General features: G+C 34.9%; 1 protein-coding gene and 1 non-coding gene across 3 annotated transcripts in view; both read right to left on the bottom strand.

The window, feature by feature from the left end:
- Positions 1-402: 402 nt before the first annotated feature.
- LOC114217991 (U6 spliceosomal RNA) lies at positions 403-509 on the bottom strand. Its single transcript, XR_003611076.1, has one exon. It is a non-coding gene; the product is annotated as a U6 spliceosomal RNA (small nuclear RNA).
- A 610-nt stretch (positions 510-1119) lies between these two features.
- STRN3 (striatin 3) overlaps positions 1120-12221 on the bottom strand; it is a 104240-nt gene continuing 93138 nt past the window's right edge. For both annotated transcript variants that reach the window (XM_028114903.2, XM_028114904.2), the window contains 4 exons: positions 11597-11737; positions 8787-8894; positions 2861-2947; positions 1120-2776 (listed from right to left, as the gene is read on the bottom strand). In XM_028114903.2, coding sequence (XP_027970704.1) covers positions 2607-2776; positions 2861-2947; positions 8787-8894; positions 11597-11737 — 506 coding nt within the window. In that variant the 3' untranslated portion in view covers positions 1120-2606. The remainder of the gene's footprint in view (positions 2777-2860; positions 2948-8786; positions 8895-11596; positions 11738-12221) is intronic.

Genomic DNA, 12221 nt, shown 5'->3' with positions numbered 1-12221 from the left:
AGCCCCATGTGGGGCTCGATCCCAGGACTCTGGGATCATGACCTGAGCTGAAGGCAGACGCTTAACAACTGAGCCACCCAGGCACCCCACTTTAAGAAAATTTCTGAAAAATTTTAGTATTTCACCAGCAATGACTAAAATTGACACTTGGATTTTTATGTAGAAGACACAATTTCTCAATGTACACAATGTAAATTTTTTTTGCACTAGGCATTCAAATAGAATTTTGCCGCGTTAAGTTTTCTGTTACCTTCCAATTCCATTTCCCATTTTCTTCAAAGAAAAAGGATATTACTTTGTTGAAGGAAAAAGTTTCAAGATACTAATATTATTTATAAGGACTTTTTAAAAAATTTTTATGTTAATCACATCAGTTTTTGATGTAGTGTTCCATGATTCATAAAAAATATGGAACGCTTCACAAATTTACATGTCATCCTTGCGCAGGGGCCATGCTAATCTTCTCTGTATCGTTCCAATTTTAGTATATGTGCTGCCGAAGCGAGCACTATAAGGACAACTTTCAATGAATGAGTAATGCAGTTTATTCTCTGCTTTGCTTTTTTGTGGAAACAGGTATGGCTAGATAAGAATGACAACACTATTAACTGAAACCCAGATTTCATAAATAGAATGTTTAAGGAAATGATTTAGAACTGGACCTCTGGGGCACCTGGGTGGCTCAGTTGGTTAAGCAACTGCCTTCGGCTCAGGTCATGATCCTGGAGTCCTGGGATCGAGTCCCTGGGGTGGCTTCCTGCTCAGCGGGGAGTCTGCTTCTCCCTCTGACCTCTCCCCTCTCATACTCACACTCTCTCAAATAAATAAATAAATAAAACCCTGGATCTCTTTTTCTTTTTTTTGGTTATTGTGAATTATCTTATTTTAATAGATTTTTTAAGATTCCCAAATGGGGTGAAATACATAGAAAGTCATTCTTAATAGTGTTAACTGTTCTAATCTTATTAGAGTCTCAATAAGCAATACAAAGTTTAACAAAACAGCATAGAAATGAAGGACTCACTGAGAAATCATCTCCATTTCCTGGTTTAATGATGGAGAGTAAAGTATTGCACTTTATTAAATAATCAACACAAAATAATGTAGTCAACAGTAACATACAGGTACACAATTTAATATTTATTATATGCATTTTATATACATTATTTTTCAATAGCTGTATGTTTGCTATGTGGTACAATCTTAAAAATTTGCTGATTCATAGTTTGTAAAACAAAAACCTTACAAAACTCATCAAAACTCGCAAACTGATCAGAAAAGTTTTTGGAAGACTAGAAAAAATACTTTATTGTCTTAATCATGCATTACACAAACAAAATCTTTAGTTACACCATAAAATTAAGCACATCTGAAAAAATAAAACAGGGATAACTAGTCCAAACACAGCAGATTTCTGTATCCTGATTCAACTATTTTTGTGTCCTATTTGTAATGCAAATAAAATTTTACTCCAAATATTTTTAAACAACATAGTTTTTGTTTGGAATCATGGTAAACCAAGATATGCATCTGGGGGAAATCACCTTGGTTTGTAACTTAAACTATAAAATATTCCATTTTTAGTCTATTTTAGACCATTCAAAGAGTTCCAAAATAGATATACAGGTTCCTTTAGCACATTAATAAAAGGATATAAAGACCAACAAAAAGTGAAATAAATAATAGGCTATTAGCAAGATGGATAATCCTTGATAAATAAACTTGTAAATACAGTAAGATGTACAAAATATCACATAGTGATAGGATGCCAAGATTAGTTCGTTTTTTTTCTTTTTAAAGAGTTCATTTGGAGTATTAAACCCCATGTTTCATTTTAATACACTTAATAGTCCTTGGTTTATATGAAGACAATTATGTGATGATGAAGGTGATTTAGCATCTTTATGGAAGGACTTAGCTGAGCTGTATTAGGCAAAAGAAGGAAAAAGTGTGGTTACACGGCAGCGGGTCAGTGAGATCTCTGTGTTTCAGGGTTGTATAATGCAGAAAAACTTCAATACAATCTTGAGCACTGTTGTGACAGGCTAAATATATAAAAAGACTTATAAAAACTAGAATTTTATCCAAACATTTTGTGCAACTAATGCTAAAATATTTTAAGTTAAATTTTCTTTTTTTTTTTTTAAAGCAAAATAAGTTTAAAAGGGAATCTGTGGCATTCAACTGATAAACAGAAAATCACTAAGAGATGAAAAAAAGCTACTCTTGGAGCTCACTTCCCCCCCAACAAGAGCACCACATTCCTAACCCTAAGGCAGCACACAGAGTCCAAAATAAAAGTCTTTTGTAAGATCAGACTCCACATTGGCTTAAAGATACCTAAAAAACAGACATACGCTCAGTTCATATCCAGTACAGGCCACAAATAATGGAGTCCTTTTTATTTGTCCCACGAGATACAGTAATTACAATTAAATTAATGAGCCTGACATTAAGATGTGATTTCCATCAATTTATGCCTGCCTCGAATAGCCTTCACCAGGCAGATCACATGTAGTGTCATATCAGTAACCTTTCTGATGGCAGTGATGCAGACCCTCTTTCTGTCCAAGCAAAACTTTGTTAAGATGTGAGTTTTTGTTGATTCACACAAATACTTTGGCAAGGGCATCAGCCCCTGCACTGGCAATATATGCTTTTGATGGATGGAAAGCAACATCATAAATCGATTCATCTAATTTCTTCCTATGTGCTGTTATTTCTTGCACACATGTCTTGCTGTCCAAATTCCACAATCTAATAGAACAGTCATGGCCTGTAATAAAAGAACAAATAAAGTACATTACTGAGTAACAATTCCTTTATAAAGTTTATGGCAGTATAGGAAGTTCAGACTTACTTCCAGACATCAGATAGATTCCATTAGGATCTACTGCTAGACTTGTAACAGCATCCAAATGAGCTACCATTGAATGGATCATTTTACCTAAATAAAACATAACACAGAAGATAAAATTTTCACAAATAGTTACTAACTTGCGAGATCAGAAACCATAATATAATATCAACATAAAATAGACAATCATTATAGCAATGTATTTTTTATTGTGGTAAAATACACATAACGTAAAATTTACCATTTTAACCATATGGGAAGGTATCATTCAGTGGCTTTTAGACATTCGCAATGATATGCAAACATCACCATTATCCAGTTCAGAACATTTTCATCACTGCAAAAGGAAACCCGTACCCATTAAGCAGTCACTCCCTATTTCTCCCCTCCCCCAAGTCCCTGGTTACCACTAATCTGCTTTCTCTCACTATGAGTTGGCCTATTCTGGATGATACATACAGTTGAAATCATACAGTAACACGTGGCTTTTTATATCTGCCTTCCGTCACTTAAAGTTTTCAAGGTTCACCCAGTATACAGGCATACCTTGTTTTATTGCACTTCAAAGATACTACAGTTTGTTGTTGTTGTTTTTACAAACTGAAGATCTATGGCAATCCTGTGTTCAACAAATCTATTGGCATGATTTTCCAATAGCATTTGCTCACTTTGTGTCTCCGTCACATTTTGGTAATTCTTGCAATAATGCAAACCTTTTCATTATTATTATATTTGTTATGGTGACCTATGATGAGTGCTTCCAACTTGGTGAAAGCTCAGCAATGGTTAGCATTTTCTTTTGCAATAAATATTCTTTAATCAAGGTACATACGTTGGGTTTTTAGACATAATGCTATTACACACTTAGTAGACAACAGTATGGTATAAACACGACTTTTGTATACACTGGAAAACCAAAATTCATTTGACACACTTTAATGACCAATTAGCTTTACTGCAGTGGTGTGAAACTGAGCCCACAGAGGTATGCCTCTAATATTTTTTTTTAAGAGAATTTGAATTCTAATGCAGAACTTTCCCAGTTACTCCCAAAAAAGACATCTGTGTGACATGAATCTGACAGTACCTGTAGGCAGTGGAAAACATAATGACTATGTATGGTTGCATCAAAGGCTTAAGATCATATAAAGTGGAATTAAACTAGAAACAGAAAAAACTCTCTCTTGTTAAGAGATGTAAAGATTATTTCATATACAGGGTTACTGATAAATAAACCACTAGAGGATATATTCCCACTAAAAACTCTACTATTATCAAATTCATTTATCCTTTGAAATGTCAATCATTTTATACATTGGAAACAAGAAAGGGGAGAGGAGTGAGAGTATATTAGAGAATTTTTTCTGGATTTCCCCAGATAGTACCCAAAACACTATTCTGAAAAATTGGATTTAATGAATATCTTCACTCAAGATTTGGCAAGAAAATGGGATTCAGTAGCAAGTTAAAATTAAAAAACAAGTTATAAGTACAAAGTTGTGTTGCATAAATACCTTGGGGACAAAGGGATTAGCCTCTGCACTGGCAATATATGCCTTTGATGGATGGAAAGCAATATCATAAATTGATTCATCCAAGAAGGGAATAAAATAGCAAATACTGATATTTCTAAAATTTCTTCCCCTTTCATTCAGCAATAAGTCTTTATTACTCAAATGCCTGAGTTGCTCCTAATGAGAGGCCTTCTCCAGAATTCTAGTTACAATCATTTGCCACGTTTTTGGTCCCCTGATGACATTCCACAATGGGACATGAAATAGATCTACTTTTCTTGTCTGCTACAGCTCCTGGCCTGAATATAAAACCACAACCTAATCAAATGTGCAACAAGTTACTCTGAAAAACATAAACGGTCCTATCATTTTCTGGCAATACTAACATCATCAGTTAAGTACAAAATTAGTCTCTCATCATTTCAAACCACATCTGTCTGTTTCTCACTAACAGTATAATTTTAGAGATTCTTCTCTGCTATTCTGAAGAACAGAAGAATCATTCAACATACTATCTTTAATTGCTTAGTCCAACATAACCCATCAGATCTAGAATCCATTCCTTGCAACATTCTTATTAAAAAAAAAAAAAAAAAAAACCAAGTATGAAATGGTTAGTCTCCAGGACAATAATCTCAAATCATTAGAGGTTAAATATCAAGCATCATTAGCTTCCCTTAAAATGTCAAATCTATGATGAGAACTCTTAATTCACAAATCTAGTTCCAACTTCTCTCCTAAGAACGATCCTGCATCTCCTAAATGTAACATGTCTTAAACCAAAGAATTCTTTCATCCAAACAGCAGACCTACTCACTTCTTCAAGGGTACTATAGTTTCCCAGTTTCTCTCCAGTTCTCCTACCTGTCCACTAAATTAACCCTATGAATATGCCAAAGTCAACTTACAATCAACCCTTCCTCTCCATACAGTCAGAAGGCCACTTCGAAATTTAAGTGACTCCTTCAGACTGGATGCGAATAAGGAGGCAGAATGCTGAACTAAGTTGGATGCTGGTGATCACAGAAGTCACAAAACTTCTGACACCTCCCGAGAATCACATTTAACCAATTTCACTTTTGCCCTACATCTCTGCTACTGCCTCTCTTCACTGACCAAAGTTAATTCTCTCCTCCTGTAATGGAGGAAAATAGAGGATACCTGCAGTCACCTGTTCTCCCCTCTCTGGCACCTTAAGCCCTTTGACTTGGGTAATCAATATTGTAAGCCTCTATGAAATGGGGACAAAGGAGCTATTTTTTTTTAAAGATTTTATTTATTTGACAGAGAGAGACATAGCGAGAGAGGGAACACAGCAGAGGGACTGGTAGAGGGAGAAGCAGGCTTCCCACGGAGCAGGGAGCTCAACGTGGGGCTCGATTCCAGGACCCTGGGATCACGACCTGAGCTGAAGGCAGACACTTAACGACTGAGCCACCCAGGCGCCCCCAAAAGAGATATTTAAAAAAAAAAAAAATGTAGATTCTGGACGCAAACCGCATGCAGTGTGTGAATCCATTAACCCTGTAATTTCTCTCTGCTGTTTAACAATCAACAAATTATGTAACTTTTTTTTTCTTAAGATTGATTGATTGATTTTTTTGACAGAGAGAGGCACAGCGAGAGAGGGAACACAAGCAGGGGGAGTGGGAGAGGGAGAAGCAGGCTTCCCGCAGCGCAGGGAGCCCGATGTGGGGCTCGATCCCAGGACCCTGGGATGAGCCGAAGGCAGATGCTTAATGACAAGACACCCAGGTGCCCCACAAATTATGTAACTTCTTTTAAGCCTTCTATTTCAACTGTAAAATGGGAATAATAATAGTTTATGTATCTTATGGTTATTAGAACATGTTAATATATGTAAATCAAATAAAACGATATCTCACTTGCAGTAAGATACCACTAGAATATAAATTGTAAGAGGACCATTTTGTTTTGTTCACAAAGCATTGAAAACTACCCCAAGCATATGGCAAGACACTCAATAAACTGTGCTGAATGAGTCCACAACAAAATCATGATCTTCTGTCTCCAACTCCTCCATATCCCTCATTTGTACACCTTCTCCCAAACTCACCATCACTAGCTAAGTTTCTCAGGCACAATAATATACAACTCAAATTTGTACCTTTACCAAAATTTTAAAAAATCATGAGCCCTTAATCTCTCTCTAGAACAAATTGTAGAAATTGAAATTACAAATTCTTTAAAGTTAAAGATCTACCAGATAATGCAATTTAAATAATCTTTCTAAACCAATTTTACAAACCCCTGCTCAAATATCTTAAGTGATTTTCACAGTGCATAGCATAAACAAAAATCCATTATTCTTAGCCTGGCGCTGAAAAGTTCTCAACAGTTTCTGTTTCCCTTTTCCAAACTTACCTCTTTAGCTTTACCTATAAGAAACTTTTGTTCCAGCCACCATTCTGCCTCTGCTCAAAATAGGCCCTTATCTGGAACTTCCTACTACCTTCTTCACTTAAAAACAAAACAAAACAAAACAAAAAAAACAACGAAACTTACCATTTCTTCAAGGCAAACCTTCACTACGAAGACTCCTTTATTTAGCATGGCTCATCTTATTGCATATATGAGTGCACGTGTGCATGTGCACACATACACAGACACACATCCTATTTTCCCCAAACAACAATAAGCTCCCAGAGAGCAGAAACCACATCTTATACATGACAGCAGACAGTGCCGTGCAGAATACAAAAGCTAAATATACTTTTTTGGTTAAAAACCTAAGAATTCATTGCATTCATCCATAGTATCAATTTCTATAATGTTTCAGATAAAAAATTCAATAAATACACTAGTCACTGGATAGACTAAAACTCTATTAAAAACTTAGCTGTCAACACCAGACCAGCTATGAAAATATTCTAGTTTATCACATTTAAATGAATTACCAATTTTCAGGGAAAAATTTCTTTGGAAACAGTGTATCGGAACACAATTTACACTTTAACTTAATGCTATGTTGTTATGTGTATGTACCTTGTGTGAAGTAAGACAGGATTTAGAAAGAATTTTTCCATTGTTAAGAGCCTATTGCTTTGTCTTTACATTACAGATAAGGTAACTAGACTAATTAACAGAAAGAATAAATTGGTAGAATTTGCAAACAATCTGAAAGACTATAGGCTCATTTGTTATTAAATAAATTTTATTACCATTTTCTTGATTTCTGCCAATAAAATAGCTCTAGAGATTCACACTTTGCTGTTAATACAACTACTGAAATTCCTGACCCTCCTCTTAGAAACCTAAATATAAATCTTCAATAGTTAATTTAAAAAAATCTTTTCAGAAACACAGTAAAGGAAATTATCTCTGTGGTTATAGCAGAAGAAGAGACTGAGGCTTCATAAAAATGTGCAAAGACCTGTTCTGAGGAGGTGCTAAAGTGAGAACTTTCATATGAATGTGAATCTTCTTTCCTATGCAATATAGACTATAAATATCCATTCTCTTCTCAACTTGTTCTACTGAGTTAAAAGGAAATCTGTCCATTAGAGTGTTATCTGAACACAGGGATTTACTCAAGACTCTAAAGATTAATAATTATAACCATGTCCAATTAATGGTTATAATAACCATTAATTATAAGATTAATAATTATATATAACCTCAAAGAGAAATCTGTAGAGGGACACCTGGCTGGCTCAGTCAATAGAGCATCTGACTCTTGATCTTAGGGTCATGAGTTTAAAGCCCACTTTTGGCATGGAGCCTACTTAAACGAATGAATGAATCAATGAGATTTTAAAGAGAAATCTGTAGTTCTGATTTGCTGTCTTGCTTGATAATCTGTTGCCCTGCAATAATGCTGCAATTAACTTTTAAGTTTCTTAGTTGGAGATCCTTCAAAACCCGTTTTAGCTTCTCAAAGAAACCTAACTGAGCACAAACAGTATTTCATGTGGTATTCTAATGACAGATGAAACAGAGGTCATTAAAGAACCCAATGGCCAAATTAAAATTTAACTTCACTTCTATATAACTGTTAAGTTTCTTCACAAGAAATAGAGGGAAAATAACAATTAACAATTTCCACTATTTCATCATTTCATCTCCTGAGAAATAATTCTAAGAGCATATCTGAAATACCAAACCCCAGAAAGAGACCTTTCAACAAGAGAATATGAAAGAAAAAATTTCAAATGGATGGGTTTGTATTTAACATGACACAGAGAAAACATACTTGATAGGCAAGGTATTATATACACTTAAGGACAGAACTTAACACGTAAGTGTACTACATTAAGTGAAAATTTGAGTTGAAATAGTTTAACTTGGCAAATTTTTAGGCAAAAACTCAGTATGTCTTACATAAAAAGAATAGCATTTTTGATCATCTCAAATTTACAGTAAAGACTAAAAAGAAAATACGATAACCTACTTACCCGTTTTATTGTCAAAAAATTTGATGTGTCTATCTTCATGAGCAGTTATTGTAACAGGAAGTGTGGGATGACTTACTACTCTGTTAATGTGATTACTGGATTGTAAACCTGAAAAATAAAGGAAGATAATGCACTAAAGCTCAAACTTTCCATTAAAATTTGGATGATGGCTTTTTTTTTTTAAGATTTTATTTATTAGAGAGAGAGAGAACATGAGCAGGACAAGAGGGGCAGAGGGAAAGGCAGAGGGAGAGGAAGAGCAAGAAGCAGACTCCCCACTGAGCAGGGAGCCTGACATGGGGCTCGATCCCAGGACCCTGGGATCATGACCTGAGCTGAAGGCAGACACTTAACAGACTGAGACACCCAGGTGCCCCTAGATGACAGCCTTTTTAGGCTTACCAAAAAGAATCATTTAAAAAATTAAAGCATTTGTATAAAATAAAAATCTGAAAACTAAAACTAGAGCTCTAGAGAGATAGAGCTTCTTAAAAAATAGAAGTGTAAGCTATCATGTCCTATAATATGGACAGTATTAAGCTCCTAACTGTCAGTATAGGTGGTTTAGAATCTTAAAAGACCCATAGTAATTACTACTTTAAATAGTCCATAAATGAATTATAAGCATTTAATGAACAAATTTGCAAGTGAAAATTATATGTTTGCAAGGAACAACCCTCATCCTACCCACACTCACAAAAAAACACAAACAGGAATTAATGTTCTTAGGGATGAGAACTTTCTTTGCTACCAAATTCTTATATTAGAGATGAGGAAGAACAGAGAGGGATCAAAACTAATGGGAAAATATCATCAACATTTATTAGACTTTAACTACATCAGTCATTCCACATATATAAAAGAATTTTTTTTTTTAAGATTTTATTTATCTGACACAGCGAGAGAGGGAACACAGCAGAGGGAGAAGCAGGCTTCCCGCGGAGCAGGGAACCCCACACGGGGCTCGATCCCAGCCCTGGGATCATGACCTGAGCCGAAGGCAGACGCTTAACGACTGAGCCACGCAGGCGCCCCGCCCCTATAAAAGAACTCTTAACTCAACTTAGACCCCATTACCTGTGTTCGAGGGAGAAAAGGAGTAGAGTTGAAAAGATGCTGGGAAAGAAACCTTTGAGTATAATCTGGTTTGAGATTTGACCATGAAACCATTTAAATGGTTTACCATTAATCAAACTATTGGTGGTGGTGTTGGTTTTATTATTCTGAGATGACTATATCTGTACTGTGGAATAAATCAAATGGGAGATGATGAAGATGATTTTGTTGACAACCAAGAGTTTCGGCATGATTAAGATGAGGTAAAAAGCGAAGAGATAAATCTGAATTTGAACGGGAAGTATTTGTATGAATTTATCAGTGTTCTTCTTTTTAAAAATGCATTTCTAGCTCTGTGCACTGAAGAAAACTAAACCAACAAGCAACTCAAGAGCCATAAAAGTCCTGAGGACCAACCCAAAAGCCTTACACCTATACTGTAATCTTTAAGTGTCATTTTCCACTAAAAGAAACCATGGCTCCTTAGAGAAATGCACTTCAGTCTGGGGCACAAAATGAACAAGATGAACCCAAAACATCTTGCCATATCAGAAAGTAAGAAAGCTATCAATGACTACCAGAGTCATGGTGAAAGGATTCAAGAGCCAACCTGAATAAGCTCCCACTGGCCAAAGATGAAACAACCCGAAGAGTGATAAAGGTAATACCTGCAAGAGACTGAAACACATCAGATACATTTCTATCCGAGATTAGAGATTATAATGGTAATAAAAACAAACAACACCCAAAAGCCTCAATGATCACCTTTGGGTAATGCTAGGAAACAACCTCATTATTTTGAAAACTGATAAATAAAGTGGGTGAGGGATCAATAATTGATATTTCCCTTCACTTGTAATCACTAACTCCAGGGTAACCAAATTATTGATGCGGGGTGTTCCTTTTTATAGAAATATTCTAGCTAATAAGTGGAGAAGGAATGAAAGAATTAGAAAATCATTTTTCAACAGAATTAATGAATTAATGGACCCAGACAATGATCAAGACTGAAAATGTAAGAAAAAGATAAACAACCAGACAATATTTACTTCTGATAGGAGCTCACAAATTCCTATAGTTTTGCCAAAAACATTTAAAAGCTTCATAATGAAGACAAATAAAAATATTAAACCTGAATTTGAATAAGCCTCTAGATCTATAATCTATTTATAGGAAATAAAATGAAAAGAGAAAGCACATTAAATGATACCACAAGGATGCTACCAGCAAAATCCACAGTGTGGAAGCTACAGGATAAACGATTCAATTTCTTCAATAAAAGAATGCAAGGGAAATAGAAGAGATGGAGGGATAACCTACAGGTAAGAAGAAACCTGAGGGACATACCAACCAATTACAATGCATAGGCCTTATTTGGAACCCTATTTAAATAAACTGTAAAACACATAGCACATTCTATACTAACGACACTGGCCATTTACACATAATTATTAGAGATGGATGATGCTTTCCTCCAGCTTATATTATTTTCTCTACTTTCATATGTATTTCCATTAAAACTTTAAAATTATTTCCCCTGCTTTCATTTACATTGCTCTTACTCTCTGTTCCCCAAATCCTCTAAGCTTTTAAGCATAATTTGAGAAAACTGCAAAAACACTGTAAATAAGTACACCTATAATGCACTGAAACTTTTTCATCATAAATTCAGTCAGAATGTAAAAACTTAAAAGATTACCCTCTATTGTGTAATAATCCTTTTAAAGGTTTCAAAGAAACCTATGAAAACTTACCAGAATCTATTTGTGATGAAAGCATTACCAATGATTGTGATGTTTCTAAATCATAAATTACTGTACTACCAGTGTTGAAAGAGGTCACCATATGAGCTGGATCACAGCCTATAAAGTCAACAGATGTAGGTATTCCATGCTCTGAAAAGTAGCCCAAAGAGATACAATGTAAAAACAATTTAGAAATCCCTAAAATTAGATTTTCTAATAAGAAAAAGGAACTCAAGTATTCTTGAAATAATGTTAATAATGAAAAAGAACAATTATGTTAGGATAGTGAGATATAATAGATAACTTTCCCTCAATTATTTTTAGTTGTTTTAACATTCTATTTAACAGTATAAGAAAAATATAATTAGAGGGGCTCAAAAATTATGAGGAGGTATGTACAGAAGTTATTTTTTACTGTAAAATGATAAATTAGCATTCTCACATCACTATCTTGGCAGATTGCACCTGTTTGAGACCTATAAGCCTTATCAAATAGCTCACACAAGTTGAAATTTTGGATCTATGAAAATAAAGCTTGGAGTCTGGAATCCACCAATGCAGTACTATCCTACCATGTCCTGGGCAGCAATTTCTGTCTTTGTAACATTCAACTGGCCAGATCAATGCACAACTA

The sequence above is a fragment of the Eumetopias jubatus genome, unplaced genomic scaffold (assembly GCF_037043125.1).
Source record: "Eumetopias jubatus isolate StellerSeaLion01/CBP00866 unplaced genomic scaffold, mEumJub1_p1.0 scaffold_7, whole genome shotgun sequence".
Lineage (NCBI taxonomy): Eukaryota > Metazoa > Chordata > Mammalia > Carnivora > Otariidae > Eumetopias > Eumetopias jubatus.
The sequence above is the reverse complement of the archived record's forward strand: the minus strand, read 5'-3'. Positions and strand labels throughout refer to the sequence as shown.